This window comes from Atractosteus spatula, chromosome 15, assembly GCF_055471065.1.
Source record: "Atractosteus spatula isolate fAtrSpa1 chromosome 15, fAtrSpa1.hap1, whole genome shotgun sequence".
NCBI classification, from domain to species: Eukaryota; Metazoa; Chordata; class Actinopteri; order Semionotiformes; family Lepisosteidae; genus Atractosteus; species Atractosteus spatula.
In genome coordinates, this window is record NC_142720.1 from 11,385,940 (window position 1) to 11,408,729 (window position 22,790).

General features: G+C 34.9%; 1 protein-coding gene across 5 annotated transcripts in view; it reads right to left on the reverse strand.

Moving 5' to 3' along the window:
* kif16ba (kinesin family member 16Ba) overlaps positions 1–22,790 on the reverse strand; it is a 96,206-nt gene that overhangs the window by 45,374 nt on the left and 28,042 nt on the right. For all 5 annotated transcript variants that reach the window (XM_088934077.1, XM_088934076.1, XM_088934075.1 and 2 more), the window contains exons 13-17: positions 14,005–14,124; positions 13,627–13,678; positions 13,268–13,405; positions 9,466–9,548; positions 6,056–6,144 (exon numbers count right to left, since the gene is read on the reverse strand). In XM_088934077.1, coding sequence (XP_088790203.1) covers positions 6,056–6,144; positions 9,466–9,548; positions 13,268–13,405; positions 13,627–13,678; positions 14,005–14,124 — 482 coding nt within the window. The remainder of the gene's footprint in view (positions 1–6,055; positions 6,145–9,465; positions 9,549–13,267; positions 13,406–13,626; positions 13,679–14,004; positions 14,125–22,790) is intronic.

The following is a 22,790-nucleotide window of genomic DNA, read 5'->3' on the forward strand; positions in this document are numbered from 1 at the left end:
AAGTGCATTATAAAGAGTTACTTTATGGTTTAATAAAAGACATTTTATTGAGATATTGTCAACTTCTTGATGATCAGGACACTGGTTCATTTCACAAAAATATTCCCGTTTCATATTTAAAGACATCTAAAGTTCTCAGCTCCTTAAAACTGCTGAAACAGGCCAATCATTTACAAACCAATTGTAAAAAATAAAAAGGCCCTTTCACTTGCGTTGATAAATAAACTGCCTCATTGAAATTCTTAAATCAATACAGCCAGACTTGCAACATTTTTCCCCGTTAGCTCAATAAGACTGACTCGCTATTAAAATAACACTTAAGCAAATTTATCACACAAAGTGACCACAGCTCAGCATGTCTATGATGTTATGCTTCTTAGATGTGAATCAAAGCAGAAGGCTTTTAAGAACTAGAGAGTAAGCTGGAGAAGACATGTCTATCATGCCTGCAGGCTCCTACACCACCTGGTGCTAGGAATACTTAGCTGAAAAGCAGCACCGGCTTTCATCTCTTATAGCTCTGAAAGTGTAAATTATGTTGAAAATTTTCTTAATTGTCATATTTAAATTGCTAGGACAGGAAAAAAAATCAATAAGTTACATATGGGTGGTATGTCTATGAAACTGTAGTGACACGTCTTGTTGGCCTTTTTAAAAACCTTACAGGCAGACAGGTATTTATCCTTTTTCAGAGTGAGAAATTAAAAATATCATTGATAAATTGAGAAAGAATGCAAAATGAATGTCAAGTCATACCTTCTCAACATAAATGAGATCATTGCCACTTTCACACAATCAAGTAAAGAATCTGAGGGACTTCACAAGAATAATAAAACATAACAAAAAAGCATTGTTGAAGAACTGGCATTTTACAGCAGACTTTATAAACTATAATTTGCATTACTAGCCAAAGTTGTGGTTTGATATGAAGAAATGAGAGTGGTTTTTGTTTCCTAAAATAGAAACCAGCTGGAAGTGTGGCTGTGGCTGTGGTTGAAAAGCTGATCAACACATTTGTGTTCTCTCGAATTGACTACTGTAATGCTCTACTCGCTGGGATATCTAAATCTACTCTGAACAAACTGCAGTATGTCCAAAATTCAGCAGCCAGAATCCTGACCAGGTCTAGTGCAAGTGTTCACATTACTCCTATCCTGGAGTCCTTGCACTGGCTTCCAGTCAAATTCTGTGTAGACTTTAAAATCCTCATGCTCACCTACAAGGCTCTGCGTGGCTTGGCACCTCAGTACCTGTCTGAACTTTTATCACCCTACTCCCCTCCTCGCAACCTTCACTCTTCTAATTCTGCTCTCCTTACTGTCCCCCAAGCCCGTCTACATTGTATAGGTGACAGGGCCTTCTCCTGTTATGCCCCCAGTCTCTGGAACTCTCTCCCCAAGGATATAAGAGAGTCACCTTCTCTAAACTCCTTCAAATCCAGACTCAAAACCCTCTTCTTCAGAAAAGCCTTTACTTAACTGGTTCCATTCTTCACCCCTCTGCTTTTCTTAGTACCACCATCCATGGTCTCCTCTATGTATTGCAATTGTGTTTTATCTTGTGTATTCTTCTTATTTATTGTTGTTGTCATCCTGTAAATCGCTTTGAGAACCCACCTTTAAAGGCGCTATATAAAATAAAGCTTATTATAAGTGCAGATTTAAATCTGACATTTTCTGGTTCAGCACAAATTAAGTAAAGACTAATTTCTTGGTCGCTATACAGTTACAACCTCATCCCTGTATTAATGAAAGAATCTACACATTCAGAGTGGCATTAAAAACGGTCTACATAAGGAGCTTTTAAAACAAAAGAAAATATTTGCAAATAATAAAATAAAAACAAATACCATTATTCTTTGCAAAACTTTCCTTTTTAAACCAAAAGATAATTCAAACAATGAAAGTTTTCAAAGCTCTGCTCATCTGTCCCAAACATTTCCTTGTGTTCTTCAAAGACATGGTATACTGTAGTTTAAATAAAAAAGAAAAATCCATTCTTTGCTTTATGAAGCTTCTCATCCTTAAATCAGAAATGTCAAAGGCCATGCAGTGTCACACAGCAGAATAAATACATTTATCACAGAAAACTTCAATAGATAATGAATCCATCCTCTTCTAATCTTTCAAATATTTCCACAAAGGTATCTAGCACTGTAAGTTACTTTGAGAGTAAATAGATACTACAGTACAGTATTTATTATCAAATGTAAAGGCACAGTTAGCAATAAAAAACAATCATGAAGTATACAGGTGGCTTGATAGCATATTTACTTCCTCCAGTCCTGCCTTTATACAAAGCATTTTGTTCAGTTGTGAGGTTTGCAGGCATCAGTGCTGCTAGCAGTCCCTTTTCCTTTTTATCTTGTTACATTTGAACATGTCCCAAAGTCATGTTCTTTGACCCACTGCATTGGCTATTGACTTTCAACAAAGGTAGAATGAGATGCATTTATATAACTGATGGAAGCCCCTAATGAGGGCACATCTGTAGAAAGTAAGAAATATGAAACATTAAAGGAAAAAAATGATGCCTTGCTGTAGACAAGCCCAGCAAGTGAGCTGATGATCACTTTTGAAGATTCAGCAGGTAAGAAACACATTAATCACCATGTTAAGGAATGGGAGCTCTCTAACAGCTTGTATGTAAACAATGGAATAGTTACACAGATAATATAAATAGCTGGTTGGAATCCTATATAAATGCAAGCTATATACCCATCTTAGTAACAGAAAGAAGTCAACTTGAACATGAGGTGAAGAGTAAAGCTACTGTTCCACCAAAACAACTGATAAAGAAAAATGAAAGCTGAGCAGTTTTGCCGAGAGCCTTGCCACAGGCTATTTCTCATCCTCTGCTCATGTCATAAGCCTGAATTTTGCAATTTACAGTAGGTCTCGAGACCAGAGAAAAGAAAAAAACGAAAAAACAAAACAAAACAGGACTTTTATGGTTGCCCTAACGCAGAAGTCACATGGACATATGTCGCTGTCAAATAACCTTAGCGACAGTTCATGTCTACCAGTTCGCAAAGCATTGTGAAACGAGGCTGAACATAGACTCCATATCTGATAAAACGGAAAAGAGGATTATCAAGCTGCAATACACAATACTCTGAACACACAGCTAACCTCAGCAAGATCCATCAAGTTGTGACTAAAAGAAAGTCTGTAGCATTGGATTTTGGCCTCAGTCAATCACCTAACTCATGGAAAAAGAAGAGTGGCAAAGAAAACTTGCGAAATGCAGTGAGGCACAAGCTGCAAGTTATTTGAGGCCCACCAGATAAATTGCTTTATATCAGCAGACTGCCTCTGTGCCTGCTATTTCATTCAATATTACAACCAGCTTTAGGGACATAAATCCTCTGCAGTTTCTATTGCATTTATTACTTTTGTCTTTTTGGGAACTTGTAATTGCTTCAGGTTTGCAGAAATTGACATTTAGGGGAGAAATGTGTGTTTGTTGGGACATTTTCTGAAATGCTACTTGAAAGCTATCCTCCTTATGACAACCACTTGAAGAGCTTCTACAGGTGTTCGGCTAAACAAGCTATTTCTGAAAGGCTGCAAGGATAAAACAAAATAAAGAAGGTGTACCTACTGTATATAGAATTATAAACAAAGCCTGTAAAGATTTTTTTTAATGTTTCTAAGACATGTAAAAGGAAAATTTGATCAACAAGGTAACCAAAAGGAAATATATTTTGTCATGCCTTTGAATAGAATGCAATGTCCTTCCAAGTCAAATAAATAATAACTCAGATTGGACTTGGAACTGTAAAAAAAGTTTGGTTATACAGGATGCCAGTTTTCCTTATTTGTTAGATAAAGACTCAGGGGGATTAGGAAGCTCCATGTGTCCAATTACCACATCCTCAAAATATTTAAATTCACTTTGTTTCTTTTTGTTTTTCTCTATAATATTAATGAATGTCTTTTCCCTGACCTGATTTAGTTGCATATAAAATGAGAAAACTCAAAATAATTCAATTGAAAACCACCACATTATGCATGTACAGCACAGAAAGACTTGTGCAGTTTGTAGCGGATTCTGTAGAAAGAATCACAGCGACTGTCCTGTTGCTTAAGCGCAGTGTTTTGCTATGTAACCTGTCTCTTCTCTCTGAAAGCATGTCATTCTTTTCTACCTAGTGTGGAGGGGCTTTAAATTCAATTTGAGTTTTTACTGACTGGTGCAAATCTTTCGGCATGAAGAAGCACTTTGTAACTCCAAAATCTAAACAAATTGTGACACGAGGAGAAGGAAAAAAAATGTTCATCTTGTTTTGAAACTTTAGTCAATTGGCACCTCATACTGATTAGGTCTTCTGAGATATGCAACACATTTTCAGCAACTATGTGTTTAAAATAAGAAGTCCCAGGAGAGAAGTTTTTAAATACAATAGGTAATTCTGAAACCCGAGGGAATGGATTCAAGGTTTGGCAAAAAGACAAAACTAAGACAAGAATTTATCAGTTCCCAGAGGAATTTGTTCATCTTGAACTAGATAGTTCTTTGAAAATCTGTTCCACAACACTCTTCATTAAACAACTTAAATTCCTACTCGTGTTGACACATTGATACAAAAAAAATATGTATAAAACCTTTAATGTATAAAACCAAAAGCAATCCAAATTCCTTTAAACTATTAAAAGAAAAATCTAAACTCCCTTTCTCTTGGTACTGTACATTACAAAGAAAACCATGAGAACTGCAAATAGAATAAAGATGGCATGAAAGATTACAGCAGTTTAGAAAAAAAAACATTAAAAATCTTAAGCTGCTATCTTTTTTTCCCCATTTTTGGCAGCAGAACATGCAAGCTTTGTTTGAATCTCGAGACTTCAGTTGCATGAATATGCATGCCAACTGTGCTTAGTTTTGCAAACTGTAGCTTGTCAGGAATAACTTTTCCGTTGAGGAATTAGGACAATATGTTTTCACAGTCACAGGCAAACTGCTGAATACACTACTCCGTTACCTTTTACAAATCACCTTGTGATTTTTATAACACACTCAGCACTTCCTATTAGTGTATGTTATGTGTGACTGCGGATTTAAAAAAAAACAAGTGTGAATTCACAGTTATCCACATGCCCAAGTAACTAAGCAGAGAAATGTATCCACAGTCATTCCAGTGTTTTACCACTGAGCAGCAATCATTATAAAAGAAATATCAACTGACCAACAACTCTATGAAAAAGCTCAATTTGACTGTTCTGTTGTTTCCTTTGTACACAAAACAGCAGGGGAATGGACAAGCTTGTTTTTGGACAGATCCACACTGTGAAATGAATTTCAAATTCCAGTCTATTATTTCCCAGTAGTGTGAACAGAAGGAATGTGAAATATTTTAAAGCACAAAAAGTCTGTCGACAGTTCTCTCCACACAGACACTAAAAGTAACACCGTTTGGCAGTATTCTGTTTTGGCATCACAGAGGCCACAAATATTTTTTTTTCCAAATTCTTTGTAAATAATGATTGTTATGTTTTTTTTATTTTTTAACCATATTTAGTTGCTGCTTTGAGTCCTGCTACGACAGACTGATATTTCCACAATATACTTTAAATATGCAGTACTTCAATATTATACTTGAAATATCAAGGTAAGAGAAATTGGTATATACAGTACAGTAGGTATCTTCAAAGATTACCTAGTACTGTATGTGTAAAATCAGAAAGAAATCTCAAGATTTAAATGGAATTTTAATTGAAATAAGATTTGAGATATGTTAGAAAATTCAATTGGTGGCGTTTCTGGTCTGGCCTTTATACATACAGAACACTACTTGAAGATTCCTCATCTAGTATAATAATCTGTGATTTAAAATCTCAAGGCCTTTTCAATTTCAGTTTAAATAATTACAATCACAATTGATTTAGTGTTTGAAAAATCGAAATTATCATGAGTTCTTTTATATTGTTCTGTAAAAAGCCATAACTGTGATAGAAAAAAAACTATCCATCAAGGTTACCAAAGCCCTTAATGAGAAAACAGACTGAAAAGGGACAGGTTTTCCATCACATAATTTCATATTAATATTACTTACCCTGGATTGTACAGCATGACAGCTGACAGATTTTCACAGGACTTTGAAAGGTCTGTCATAGACAAACTGAAGGATGAAAGTAGTCCACTCTGAGCACAAATTAAACAAAGAACACAGTAAAAAAGCAGACACACATTTAGGTTTTCATACACAAGAGAGGATTCCTTAGTCTACACATTAATATTAATGAAAAAATATTAATAATATAGTGTGTAAAAAACTTAGTACTGTATGTACTACTGTATATAGGACAATAAATATTTATGTTTTAAAGATAAAGACTCGAAGAGCATTAGCAATTTCACAAAGGGAATTATAATTCTCATTTTACTACACTATCAAATACAAATTTCATGAGAGAGAAAAATATACATGCATTTTAAAGTGCCAGATAAGATGCTTATAAAGTCTTATGCTCAGAATGTGGAGAGTAATGTTTTGCAGTAAAAGTACTTAATAAAACATATGGAACTTTTTCCTCAAGTATATCTGGCAAAAACATCCAATAAGCTTCAGAAAGAGAATTTCTTTTTTTTAAATAATGAAGTCACTGAAAACTAAAAACTAGGTTTGACTGCACTATAAAATGTTTGCTTGTGTATGTTAAAATAATGTTATGGGCTACAACAACAGAATTACATTCACTTTATCATTGTTGAAGATTTGACTGATGGTTCAATATCCTTGAAATTATGAACCTTTTATAATAAATTTCTAAATAAAGGAACCACACTCTGCAGAAGTTAGCATCTTGAGTGACATATTTACAATGAAAAATAATATATGTAAGTGCGAGCGATTTAACAAATTGCTTTTGTCTGAATAAAGACAACTGCCCTAACTTATCAGCACTAAGTGGCTGCTATTTTGTGCTGGATAATTCCTCATTTTCAAAAACCACCATTGCACAATTTCCCTACCTGAGACAAGGAGCATTTAATCTTTAAAAACTCTTAAAATACAACTGGAAGAAAAGCTACCCCCTATGTTGTGTATGTATTTACTTGTGCAAAATGGTTGTTTTAAAATCTTTGCTCTTTTTAAACTGTATTACAATTGTTTGGTAGAGTCTAAGTCATGTTAAAACCCATTTGTTGCTGGGCTTCCCCAGATAATGGCAATTAATTGACAGAGCTGCTCCTGGGGACAGGGTATCACTTGGTACTCAGTGAAACTATGGTAAGACATCCAAGGTGCCTTCAGGCCCATTGTGATAACAGTGAGAGATCTGTTGCTGTTCCAATCAGCACCAACTCTCCTGTAAGGCTCTGTGGAGCTTGAAGTGTGTCAACATACAAGCAACATCAATGGGAGGGCTCACTGGAAGAGCCTGTCTTTCCTTCCTTTACAGTTTGTCCCTGTGCATTGTGGGAGTTGCTATTATGAGACGAGATGTTAATTCCATGTGATTCCAAATTGGGAGCATATAAAAAGGAAATGAAAATACATTTGACCATTTTACCTGGTCTCAAGCCTCACTACCAGGTATGACATGCTGTTTGGACAATATTTTTGAAAAACATTGGTATAGGTGTTACACCTAAAACACCAATTACGAAGTTTTAAAATGTAGTCTTTCTGAAGTGCTGAATTAATATATAGCACTTCTTTTAAAAATAAAATCCAACCAAAAGCTCTACAAATCAAACAGCTGAACTAAAGCTGCAAATGCACAGCATATGCATCACTATACCACTGGCATTGGTGAAAATATGGTCTGTTAAAAGAGGGAATAAACACACTACTTTCCAAAATTATCATTAGCCAAGACAATTAAGATCCTGGACAGCCTCTGAATTCAGTGTACCTTTCATCCAAAAAAAAAAAACCCAAAATTAACAGCAAATATTTAAATGCCAGCAAAGCAAACAGCATCTGGTAGAATATTTATGAAATACACAATAACAAGCAAGTAAAGCTCTAAGGCACTGCAATCCTTCTGTGTTTTGATGGGGAAAATGTATAGCAAAGTAATTATATTTCTTTGTCTTTTGAATAGAACAAAAACCTTTGCTTTAAGACAACATTCGGTGTAATGAATACTGATGAAAATTGAAAGTCTTCCCCTTGGAGAAAATCCACCGCAAGTTATGCTTTTCTTTGAACCCGACTTATTAAATTTACTTAATGCTAGAAGTGCCAAAGCCAACAATTAGACGTTTCTGATTGTTAAACTGTAATATATTCCACATGCACAAAGCAGTCACTGTTGTCCACTCATGCCATGTCTTCAATCCATGTTAAATGCCCTGACGCCTGAATTATATACAGTGTATATATATTTTTTTTACCTGGGACCATCAGATTCTCTTCACTTGGACTATTTACAATACAGTGCATGCACTGGATCATAAGTAGCCTGCAGTTTCAGTATTGATGCCCGTTATTTCCAACCCCATTGGATCTTCCAGGAGTTTGACTACAATACAACTGCCAGTCCATGATTTACATCTTAAAGAACTGTTTGTCATCTAATGTGAAAGAATTTTAACTCAACCTGATATTATTTCTGTCAATTCTTATAAGAGGTGATGCCGGCTTATGACTATTAAATGACAGACTGAAACACACCTCAGAGTCGAAGAATATCTGCACAGTTGTGACTGCAAGTCTCTTGAACTGGCAAAGGTGCCGCACAAAGACAAACAACCACGTGGGAACAGTAAACAAACTAAGAAGAGAATTTCCACCTTTTGTGCAAAACTTTGCAACTAGTGCTGTACAGCAGTACAATTTTGAAATATTGGGAAAGTGACAGGCTGACAAGTGTAAAAGAAAACAATGCCAGGCAGTTATACACAATAAAAACTCCTGTTAAATGTGCCCTGTGTGAAAGATGATTAATGCACAGAGAAAGTTAAAAAGCATCTGACCAGCATGAACTGTGGCACTTAGGTTACTTTGATGTTTGTTTACACAAAAGCACAATTTTCTGTTTGATTATAGAAAATATACCTACTTCTTTGTATTAAAAGCTTTGTATGTACATACTGTACAGTTGTTTACTTTAAATCAGTTTTTACAATATTTAAAACATTTTAAGTGTTACTGTGTTAGAACAATTTATTTTAATAAGGTGTTACAGCTGTAATGATAAATGATGTTCCAAAACAAACTTCTGAGTTGTGCCTGATAATTTTACTTTCATATTGATGCTGTAAAATACATCAGTCAGAATCATGGCAGTACTAAGGTTCTGGGTACATGTCAAATCACATTGGTTCGAGCTTTAACCAATGGAAAGTAAACTACTAGTAATTTGAAAATATCTTTAATGACTTACACAGGTTACACAGAACAAATTAAGATTTCTGTTTTCAGAAGGGAAAAATAAACCTTGGCTTAACAAACCATGGAAATTATTTTTGTGTATATGTTATTTTAACCAAAGAACAAGGGTAAAAAATTACCTTTCTCTTCTCCCTGAGTTTAGCTGCTTCTTTGGGATGATTAAATCTAAACATGTTAGTTCTTCCAAGCAGTATGACAGCACCTAGCAGAATACAAAAGCACAATTGTTGAAAAAAACTCTCTCTGTAAATTGCATTTTTGGTACAATGTCCTTTAGAACCTAAATTAATAGTTCAGTCTGGGCTTTTGATTAGTTATTTTCAGTTTTCTGTTCACAAGAAGAAGGGTCTTACATTAGTATTCCTTCCAAACTGTAAGAAAACCACTATAACGAATAAGTGATGACATCACTAAAAATCACAGGAAGGAATTTGGATTTTAAACCTCTATTTAATGTTATATAAAATAAAAATATATAAATATTGAAGTTTCACTAAACAAATACTGTACATTGGAAGAAAGACACAGCTTAAGAGCACTGCAAAACCCATGCAGACATAATAACAGGGTGTCATTTTAACTGGCTTCTTCTGCAGGTCTTACATTAAAATTCTTGTGGTAATGAAATAAACTAGTATTACAGTCAAAGGCAAGTAAAGAAATTCAAATGGAATAAAACTAATAGTAATAAATTGATGTCATTATACAAACATTAAGTCTGTTACCCACACATTTCTGCAAAAACCCTCTGCTAACAATTACCATACAGTATGTAATGAAATTAAATTTTACTGTGTCTATATCAAATGTAAAACATTTTATTTTTATTTTGCTAAAGCCTGATATGCTTTAGCAAATAAGTTAAGGTTACATGCTATTTAAGGCTTGTAGGAATAATTGTTCAGGCTTAAATCTATGTCCTTCTGCTTCTGACTGTTGAGTTGATGCTAAATACACTCACAGTATGTTTGAGCACACTTTGATCCAACTTGAATGAGATCAAATCCACTATATTCTGGAGTATATCTGGCTACTCTACTTAGGACCAATTCTAGAGCACCAAATTCTTTTTTTTTGTAATTAACAGCCTACACAATTTTTTACCAATTCATTATAAAGCTTTAACATCGCTTGATGTACAGTAAATATTATATTTTTACTGTAGCTATACAACCTCAATTTTTATTACTTTCCTACACTAATGGAGGATAATTATGCATCGCTATAAACGTGCCCTTAACACAGATGTTTGTGGTATTCCACTAATTACTGGTATATTACTCCAGTAAATCTCAAAATCAACCTGATATAAATACAGGTAATTTTGAAGTTTTATATACAGTATGATATAAATGAATTGAATGGCCTCTCAGAAGCTCTTATCTCCCAAGAAAGTGGTCACGTTAAGAATCTTACAAGAATATAGGTGAACTAATATACTGTACCAGCATCTGAAAACCAAAAACATATGACTGTCTGCAATTCCCAAGTGATGCATTTTTTCAATAAAAGGTATCTGTTTCACATACTACGGGGCTAAATATGACTACATATGGTTGTGGACACAGCTGGCATGTGCACAAGGAGATATCAAAAGCTACAAAAAGAAAGACCACGGCAAAACAGTAAAATGTGACTAAGGAACTCAAATAAGAGTTGGAAAGTCTTTGCAATTAAAACATCATTCTGGCTGTGTTGTCAGTCATTTCCAAGTGTCACATTTATCTTAAGTCCTTCATTACACTTCATGCACACTAAAATTAACTGTGCAAATTCAGCTGTTTAACATCCCAGAGGTAAACATACTGTATATCTTATACATAAAAGAAATGTCATACAAATGAAAGTTTAGAAATAACTCTTATGCTTTTACTTTTGTGGTGGATTTTTGATCCTTGCCTTGCTAATTTTAATTTGAAAATGTTGGCTCGTTATACTGAAATTAAATAGGCTGAAACATTTTCAGCATAATGTTTGGAGGCTAGAAGTGTAGGAGGACATTATGAAAGAAATACTGAATGTTTTGGGTGAATGAGCTGAAGCTGTAATATTAAACTGCAGGAAAACATATGGTAAACGGCAGGCATTTCATTCTAGAAAAAAAACTGACGCTGTGAACTAGATGAAAACATTGATGACACAAATTAAAGAGTAAGAAAACATACAACTGAACACTCAAATGTCCAGTAAGTTCTATTAAACACATTTATTTACTGTAAGTGTAATAAATGTATATAAAGGAACAAGTAATAGGTTTATTCCATGCTGAAAAAAAGAAGAAAGAAAACACAACGTTTCGGCAGTGGAGCCTTCTTCAGGTGTGAGGCTCATCTTTTAAAAGACAAATCTGACAATTAGACAAAAACTTTTTGGGTAAATTCAGAAGGTTCGCGGCTGACACGAAGCATTGCTGTGTCAAAGGGGCAGTTCTTGTGCCGTGTCAAAATATACAGTATTGTGATAGCTCACCCGTGAAACATTTCTATATGCACACTTTAGTATGCTACAGTACAGTATATAACTGTTAATATCTCTTGTTTCACAGGGAAAGAAAAGTGATAGTTCACTGTAAACCATTTGTTTGCTCAGAATACTCTATGGAGGGACAATAATACATTTGAATATGCACAAGTATGTAAACACATGCACACAACATATGTTGTATTTTTCAGCACTAAACAGTATTTTTGTTTGCTCAGTACAAAGCCACCTGCTATTAATGACTTCTGACGACTGACAAAGCACATGAAAAGACAGCTTGTGATGGATTTTTGCTGCTGCAGAACTGAAAATTACTATCATTTGTACAAAGAAAATGGCTTTAGATGCAGCAATTTCTAAAGGGGATATTGGATAAATTGAAATTGTTATAAAGAAAGCTACTGTGGCATGCTTCCTTGATACATAGCACATTCTTTTTTTTTATCTCATTGGAACTTGTGAGAATAGATTCCATTGCTACCAGACACAATGCTCTCTTGGGGCTAAAAGTTTCAGTGCCACTTTTCCTTGTGAAAGGTTAATCCTCTTCCCACTTAAACCTTGCAGTGCTATCAACTCCATCTGCCAATTAAATTGCAAAGCCTCGGGCTTTGTCAGTGCCTTCTGCCCGTACAAATGTTTGGTAATAGAATTCACATTGGTTCTGTAGAGTGTGATACTTTAACAGGCACTCCTGCCTTGAGGTACATGCATATGCTACATTAGGGAGCTAGTAAATTAAAACAGATATTTTTAAAGAAAAGAAAAATATTCCTCCCCGTATGATTAATCTCAAACTCCAATTAACACTACAAAGGATCCTGACAAGGCAAATATGTTTTTTATACACAAGAGATTTATTTCCTCAGGTTGAGAAACTGTTAATCCTTGCCAATATGTTCCTGGGAGTGTTTGGTCAGAGAAGACTAATTGCATTTTGAAAAGTGAACCATCCTGCAATATTACATTCCAAAACTGCTACAATTTATATGGATAAAGCAGCCAAAAACATTTGAACATTTAATAAGAGCCACCTTCATGAAGCACTATAATAAGTAGCTACTGACAAGGGGAATTTATGTGCTTTGGAATCAGTTCAAATAAGGGTAACAGGGTTAATTCCTACACACACAAAAGGGCAGAATCTCTTCAAATCCTAAAAGATACTGATAGAGTCAACCAGTACTACGTCAGGGTTGGCATACTTTTAATAATGTGTTACCAAATAAATTCAGATTTTAATGTTATTCACTTCATCTCAGCAGTTCACTTTATAAGGTGCTTTCTCTAATAACTATCACTATGGTATCAGCAATGACACGTTTCTACTCAGCAACAGGGATGACGAACGAAAGTTAAAAAACAATAAACAGTCTAACTTCTTGGATTAGCTTGAATATCTAAAAAAAACAAAAATATGTGTCTTCCTCTTCCACCTACCCTGGTTGAGCTGGATAGGTTCCATTATTTGTACTCCATTCACTGAACACTGAGCTCCATTCAGAGGTATTAGAGTTACAGTGCCATTAAGGTTTTCAAAAACACAATGTTCACTTTCCAAATCAAGACCATGAAGAACTAGAAGGAACAAAAAATTTGGTTAAGTATCAAGGAAAGCCTGGAAAATTAACATTTTATTTTTATTTAAGTGAATTTTTATATTTTTATTTTTATCTGAAAAAATGCTAAGGTATATGCTGAAAATGTATTATAACACTCTAAACAAAAGCTAACAAAGTGTTATATGAAGAAAATGCAGTTAAGCTTTCTATAATTTAGTCAGTTTATTCTTAACCCACCAATGTCCTGCTCTGTTGCAGCATCATCACGACCAACATATGTTCTTCCTTCCTAAAATAACAGAAAGTTTAGAATTTTAAATAGTTTTCACATTTGTAAAGGACATTTTAATATTATCCCCAAAACACACTGAAACATCACTTATCAAGCAGTTCATTTCATCATTATAATCTCTGTATTAAACAGGAACAAGAATGAACGCCTCCAACACACCTACAGTACCTGTCAGAGCCAACTGTGTGTCTCCGTACTGCGAATCTCGGACACAGTTAACAAACGCTGAGAATGTACTGTTTTAGAAGATCTCTGAACTTCAGTTAATCTCTCTTCATAAAAAATCAAAAGGTAAAGCACTAATGACTGTAAAACATACTTACTTTCAGATGGTAGAGTATAATACCGGTGCTCAGCAGGTCATCATCAATGCCAATAAGGTGAGGTAATTCAGAATCTAAAACCACACCAATTCCCTCCTTTCTCAATGCAAGAGTTTCTTCCTAAAAAGATGAATATACTCAATTTCTACACATGCTCATTACTTTAAGGTCCACATCCTGTGACTAAAACATATAATTCTAAATCAGACAACATTTACAAGGATGTGAAGCAATGATGTCATTCATTGTTGCTTTAGCAGTCATGTTACACTAATATGCTTCCTTGGCATGAGAACTATTGTAAATGATGAAGTAAGCTAAGAGGTAAAGTAATACTATGGTAAAACACTACCACATAGTGCATCTAGTTTTGTCAATTAGCCTTAATAATGCATGAAGCTATTTGTTGCTGTTCCTGAAGTTCGGTTTGACCATAGTCCTCAAATGTTGCTTGGAGGGATGTTATTTTGAACCTGAAACTGTAAATCTGTATCCATTCAGATACAGAAATCACAGCAAAGCAGGCTTCCAATGAAGCAATCCTCTTTTTCGTAGCCCATTTTCATGTATGAGTAACAGAGTAATCCAGCACAACTTTATACTGTGTAATTGCAGCATTCATTCATTAAAGTATTTGAAACCATAAACAGTCATCGTTAAGAGGGCATAATGGTGGTTAACCATTCAACATAGTGGTAATGGATTAGTCTACTTTGTCATGAAGACTGCTGTATACTGCAAACGTATTCTATTGACTGCCCTGGTGGTTAAACAGCTTCAATTTAAAAAAAGGCAGTATGCAAACACAAAATGTGTGCAAGCATTAGTCCTCTCCTATCTTCAAAGAAAATAAAAAATGCACTGGATGGACAGAACTGACAGCAACATCTGGCTGAAAGTATCACTTTAAATCATGCATCATAAAGAGCTGCTACTATAATACAATTTTATATAAGCCTGTTAAGGTCTGGTTTGCAGGACTTTAGCTAGTCCCCATTCTGACAGGCCTAACAAGAATTAATAAGATCGATCTTTTTGAATTTACGTTAAACAGAACATTCAATTTCCTCCAAGACACAAGTGCAGAATATGTGGAAGTGTATTTACAACTGTAAACAGCTACGAAAAAAACACTTTTAAAAACAAAAGTGCCACAGAAGTATTAAGCAAGGCGTTCAGCGCCGTTGTTGATACCCCGGCTTATTTTAAGAATCAGCAAGATGAGGTCCTGCAGTTAATTAGCTGCTATGAACCAAGCAAGCTGCATGGGCCAAACAGCCTCCACACATTTACAACCTTTCTTATGTTCTTATGACAGTTGATTTTTTAATTGCCACACAAGTCGAGAGCCATATGCTGATCCAAACATGCCAAGATTCTTTAAATTTAAAACATAATAAGAAAAACAGGTTTTTGCCTAGTGTCCCAGTAGAATTCATGTTGATAAAACTATCTAGAGTCCTGCAGTAATCAAATGGAAACACTGCATTGCCTTTGATATATATATGTTTTAAATTGCTCAGGAGATTATAAACAGATATTGGTTTTATTATTTTGAATCTTTCAAAATTGTTTTACCTTTTGTATTCACGATTTTGCATTTTATTTCATACATTCTAGATGCACAGAATTATAGCAATCTTAAAGCTAAAGTCTTGCAGGATTTCCTTTTCAATCACTGTTATACTTCACTTAATTGCTATTGCAAAATGATGAAGTGTCTTTGTAAGATACAATCAGCTATCAGATTAGTCAACCACTTGCAAATATTCCCCACAGAAAAGCTTTATAAACATGGATAATGTGGAACATGAGATTCCGCTTTAAACAGCTGTCTACAAAGCTTTGAATCTGAAAGAAAATTGTTGTTTCTGTAATATATCCCCTCAAGGCAATGGAAGAACTTGAGAGAAAGTAACAAAAAATACAGGCCTGTACTGTTGTGTTGTAGATAGCATGTCAACCACTTTCTATACATCAAGATTTACTACAGATGAAACATCTGAAAACGTGATGCACTCGTTCATTTATAAAGCAGTTTGCTTGTTTTCACAATTTGGTGAGGAGGAAAAATACTGGAATTATATAAATAAGCAAGATGCTTTTGTACAATGGAGATTTTTTTTTCTTCTCATGCAAATTATAATAAAACATGACAGCATTTCAGAGAGCCATTACCATACCAGACATTTCTTTCTTTAAGAAATGGGATTTATATACACAAATAACATGTCAAAATGTGAATAATACAAAGGATATGGAGTCTATAATCCATACACATGAACTCATGATTAATGTTGCCCTACAGCAATGACATTCAGATTATAGTCAATTACACCCAGATATTACAAGTCCCACATCATAAAACGAAAAGTCACACTTAAATCACTGTCCAAGGGAAAAGTCATACTGCATGAAAAAAAGAACTGCTAAATATGTATTTGATGGCATTTTCAGCTCTCATCAGTTTTATTAACAAATACAATTTTGCTTAAACCACACAGAGCACAAAGTCCTTTTTAAATTTCACAAATATTTTAATCAATCTTTGTTTTCTAATGAGATATTTCAAGAGTAATTTACAGATGAAGAAGAAAAATGAAAACCTCAGTTCTAAGCTTTAAGGGATTTAGGCGAAGGAGGAACTTGTTTGGTTATTCCATTGTTCACACTACTATAGCTGGAAAATAAGAACTTAGCTACACACACTCCCAAACTTTCCCAATATGTTTGTGCATATTGGCTAAACATAGTTGCTTAGAAATATAATGACCCTTTGAAACCCTTGCTGTAGAATATTTAACAAAAATTAACAAGATTCACTTTTAAAATCACAAGTGAGAAGACGAAACCGTGTTACCTGAAAAATCCAGAACTCATCTCTACAGGACGTGAGAAAAACTAGCTCTGCAACTTTCTGTCAAAACTCTTTCATACAGGGAAAATAAATTAAATTCCAACAGCTTAACTGTGGTCCCTGATATTTGGGACCTTTCTTTTCTCTTGATTATCTGGTGGATGTGATCTGTTTCCCAAAATCCACAACTTGTAACTCCAAGAAGAAACGTTTTTTACCTCATCCTATTTATGTGACTTCAGTTACCATTTTATTCCTGCTGCGGTAATGGGGTTGCTTAAAGTTCAGTATAAGAATCTAAAAATGTATTCATCAAGGCTGTCATTTAAAGTCAGCTGTGTCTGCCCGTGATTATGGTATTTTGTTTAAATACAGTTCAGCCTTCATTTTATCCATTTTACACATTTAAGACAGAAATGAATAAAGAAGCTTAGTGTTCCATATTAAGAATGTAATAACTTCCTGACTTGAAATACAGCTAATTAAAAACATCATTCACAAGTTGCTAAACATAAAAGTGGATGAGTGGGCCTGAACACTTGGATCACATGATGACCCTTTGCCAAGGAAGTCCACTACCTTTCTGCCAGCATGGTTTTCATAAATATTTAAACAAAACTTCAGGAGATCCTACAAAACTATAACATTTAAGGCAAATAAAACAAGCAGCCATATAGTGTATAAGCAACATGCATGATCAAACAAAATCTGTGAAATACAAAGGAGCTGATAATGAAGGTTTCGGAGAAGGACATGCCCTAATCATTAGCTCCAGGTTAAAAATACATGTCATTAGATCAACTTTTCCCAGGGATCATCAAAGTAGCACACCTCCACCAACCCTTCACTACTCTGCTAGGGCAGAAACCCTTTTCTCTACGGGGGAGGAGGTAAGGTTGAATCCGATTTCACTTCCCCCAAGGCTGTTTCATCCCTCAAAACAAGCAGGATAAAGCCAAGATATCAATAAACACTCTCTGCAAGTGAGTTCTTGGCCTTTTTATTTTCTACACTAATAGAAAAATACATTTGGCGATATGCTTCATAGAGGTGTGGGCTGCTGGAGGTTTAAAGTCACTGTAGAAATGTTTATAAATGAAGGAATTAAAACATAAATGTGACAAAAAATAAAGCACTTTTGTGCAATTTAATAACTATCATTCACAAGTCAGCAGTCCTCCCTTAGCTTGTTTAAAATATATTACAGTAATAACACAGCCTATGGGCTCATAAACAACACCAACCCCACTTCAAATAATGTGTCAGTTTTCCAAGTGGAAATTTCAATACTATTGACTCAATAATGACACCAATTCACAGAACTAGTGACTGCAAAGTGATTAAACAATGTTAGCATACTTCAATACGATTGCCAAATGAGATGAATACCAATCAGAAAAGGCAAAGGGAATGATCACTGTATAAACCAAAACAAATAACAGATTCCAGAGTTTCAAAAGGTATATGTCCCAGTGTGAATAAAGGTATTTTTCTTCCCCCTGTTGCCAGGGACAATGAAATTATTTCTGAAACACGTGTAACAGGTTTGTCATAACCATTTTTCTGTGTTAAGCTACAGACACACATTACATTTATATGGATTATTGTGCGCATTTCATTTAAAGTTAGAGCCGTGAAGTAAAAATACATCACAGCAAGAAGTCAATACCATGCATAAACGAGTTTTTTTTATGTCTTTACCAGCTTGGTTTTGCGTCTGAAGGATGCTTCCATTTTTACCCATCGACAGTAGAAAGCCTCCGTCCTTACTGCACTAACAGGGAAAGACATCTACTTTAGCCCAACATTTAATTAAAGGAATTCTTCAAAGACTTCATTAGAGGTGAAGTGTAGTCTCATAGATTAATGTGATGTGTCATTTTTATGAAACATCAAGTATAAATGAGATTTTAACACACCGAGGGTATATAGCACACACTTCGCTCTCAGGCAATTGCATCTTCAGCTTCTGAGAAGTTGAAATCCCTTTTTTTATTTTACAAGTCATGAACACTGAAAGAAGTAGGTGGTGAAAATAATTAACTTTGCTCTTAAGTTGGAACAAGGCTCCTATTGCCTTTATAGTCTCATTAAACCATCATCTGCAGTAATGTAATTTTAAAATTAATATCTAGGAGCTTTAACTAAAAGTTCATGTCGAAGTATGTCAATGTGCATTAAACCATTTTATTGAAAATTATGTTGATAATACACCCCAAATGATACTAAAGCCATTACATGCCAAAGCTTTTTATAATCAAAAGTATGAAAGTAATTCTGCCTTTTTAAATCATTGTATTAAATGATCTTCAGAGCATCTGAGAACACACCAACAGGAACTGATTTAATCAAACACATCTAGTTTTGCAAGTCTACGGGAACAAAAAGGTTTAAGGTCATTCTTGATATTAAGTTATGGGAAAAGCTCATAACTGCTCATAATCTTTTCACTGCAAAATAACACAGCCTTGATCAAATATTTTAAACTGATTTTAACGTAAAATACAAACCTTTATTGAACCGCAACAGTAATAAGAATTTAAAATAAACCTTTGATCAAAGTACACATCAAAGATAATCCATTTTATTTTGGAGTATCTACTGTACCTTTAAGCATTACTAAAAAGAAGAAACATGGGGAAACAGCAGCAGTGATGATTAATTCATTGGGTTTTCAAACCATTAACCTCTGCTGGTGTGGGTCACAAATGAAATGAGTTTTCCCATCTCAACATTGTCTACTCTACATCACAAAGTCAGGAGGCATAACTAGTCGCCTTTGTAGCCAGTCATGAAAATTAAACTTAATAACTGAAAAGGCAGAAAATAAAAAAAATCCCCCTCTGGCAGTCCCCTGAGGGATGGGTGAGAGTATTACTCCTTAGACACAGTCAGTAGGGCAGTACTGTAACTGCTGTACAATATACAGAGTACATGAGCTTGTGCTCTTACCACAGGTATATTTAAGAGAAACATAGCAATGATGCACAACTTCTTCGTGTGTACATCTTCACTGTACATATGAAAGCAGCAGGGTTACCATCTTGCAGGCTGATCTTACCAGATGTCAAAAGTTAACGCTGGGCCTGGTCAGTAGTGGGATTAGAGTAGTGGGATGGGAGATGGTATTAGTAGATCAGTACGTGGCACACTGTCTTCTGAAAAAGAATTTCCAAACAGGTGCCCCTGTACGGTTGCAGGGGGGCAGTGTGCTGTACAAGGATACATGAAACTAAGGTTACTTGGCCATTAACGTGCTTGTCATGCTCTTCATAAAAGCAGGGGAACTAATCCCACAGTCATGACTATATCCCTCTTAAAACCTGCACAAAATGACTCATCTAAATCTCCCCTAAATTCAAACAGTGAAGTGATTTTTCCCTTCTCTACCTGATCTGCTGCATAGTGTGCCTAATTGTCACTCAAGTGGGTTCTATACTTCAGTGGTGGATGAAGTGGGTCCCCTCCCATGCACAGAGCTCTTTGGGATCCTTTGGGATGAAAAGGACTATACAAATGCAAAGAATTCTTATTGAATTGGAAGAAAATTTCCCCTGCTAGTATCTAAACATGTAGTCTTGAAATATAATGGGAACGATTAGTTTTACCCCATGTAGCCCATTACTGTACATGCCAGTAGATGTCAATAATTTTTTCTTGTAAACTAAGCAAACCTTAGAGAAAAACATTTATGTTACAGCTGTAAAGAGTAACTACATCACTGCACGTTTAGTGGAAAGGAGTGAGGACCTAAGACCTAAGGCTTGTTCACAGGTCATGTGATTTGGCAATCTGGATGAAAAGTCACAGGAACACTATAAAAGAAAACTAAAAATATAATCTATCGGCCTTTTTGGGAAGGAGAAAGCCCACAGTAGTTGACCAAGCAAAAAGAGACAGACTGAGGTCTCCTTTAGCTCTCGGAAGCTGACAGCAGGACGACACAAAACAGAGAAACATCAGCAGGAGGAGAAAAACCATCTAAGGCAACTAGGAGATGAAAAAAGATAAAGCAAGAGAGTAATGGGTCACCAGACCAAGAGAAGCAACTGGTAAAGCCTTTCAGTGATTTATTCTTTTTGAGCATACAAGGAGGCACTATTGTTTATGGTTAACTAGCAAGCAGACCAACTGCCCATGTTAGGAAAACAAGAAGCCAGTCAGAGCCCCAAGCAGAGATCTATGTTTTTCTTTTTATTTCATTTGATTATGAAAAACATACCAGTACACGTGAAATTATCAAATTAAGAGACAATTTGTTTCTTTTAACTATATATCAGATTAACATGTTGTACTGCCTGTTCAAACGGTGCCTGTTATTCCACTTGCCCTGGGAAGTCGCAATATCTTATGTTCCAATACTTCAAGGTATGCAAATCTCAAATCACAAGTTTCATAATACAAATGCCGTCATTATGGAAACGAATCTGATCTCCATCACTTAAAGATGTCACAGCAGCTCCAAACAGCATTAATTAAAATGCAGATTAAAGACTTTGGTGAATAAAACATTAAAGACAACACAGCACATTAAATAAAGTCCAAGAGCCCCAACGGTAAGACCAATTACAGCATAAATGATACACACACTGTGTAACTGTTTATTTTTTAATGACAATATCTCCAATACCTGTACTTTACACACATTAGGCTACTGTACACCTGCATTTGTGGAGTACAACAGTGTTGCTAACTCCTGGTGCAGCAATAAAGAAAGAAATGTAATTACTCATCTAAGTTCCCCCATCTTCTGTGTGCAGCTGATTTCATTTTAATAGGAACCATTAAGAATTGTTTTTTTAAATCATTGTGTGATTTTACTTCTGGTAGTGTTTAAAAATTAATATACTGCAGATACATAGCATTACATATGGAATTTTAAAATGGTTTAATATTTTAACAAAATGTAACCACCTATCAAAACCAAAACGTATCAGATGCTAGGTCTGAAACAACATAAACTTTTTAACTTAATCAGCACAAATTCCAATAAATGGAAAATAAGTTTTAAGCATCTTATTTTTACCCAGCAGTTAGCTATAGAAGTGGTTGTGGTGTTTATCCATTGTTATGAAAATTTAAAGAGCAAATGAAGGATAATATTAAACATTTGTTTAATTGAAACTGGCATGAAAAAAGATTAGATAGGGAATAATGTGCTTGTAAACCACACTCTCCATATGAAAATGAGGGCCTATTACTCTACAGATCCAAACTCAATAATCATCTTCTGAAATGACAAGTACGTAAAGTGCATCTCTTCATTCTTTGGCACTCATCTGGGTTTTATTTCTAAGCCACGAAACTGCAGACGAATTCTGTCAAGAGGAATTTGATAAAAGCCCATCAAATATTAATGCAGAGCGTGCTATAGACTGTCATCTTCGTAAATCAGCAAGCACTTGTAATATGCAATATCCACATACAATGATAGTATCATTTTCTTCCTTTTTAAATGTAAAAAAAAATATCCAATGCTCTGAATTTTTACAGTAGAGAAACAGGGGTGTGTAACCTCATGCTGGGTAAATGTAAATACAATTAGTAAAAAACTGCATGTTTGTAAAATGTAAATTACACTAATGAGAAAATATACTTTAAAAATTATCAAAGCATATTCCACAGCCCTTATTTCATACATCCGCAATTTTTGGTCGTTTTTTCTTTTGAGTCCCTAAAATGTTCTTTCCTTGGGGCTAATTGTGGCAGGTTAATTAAAGCTAAATTGCAATACTGATGTTTTTGCCCAGATTGCTCAGTTAAAAAACTCCCAATTACATTAAAATACTTTAGTGTTCAACACTGATAACAGGGTCTTTAAAGTAGAAACATAAAAAACACTTCCAAAAGGCAGTTAAAGAGTGACTGGTAATGCCAAAAAATATACTGACCCAAGGGGGCCAACTATATGGATTCTCTCAATACTTCA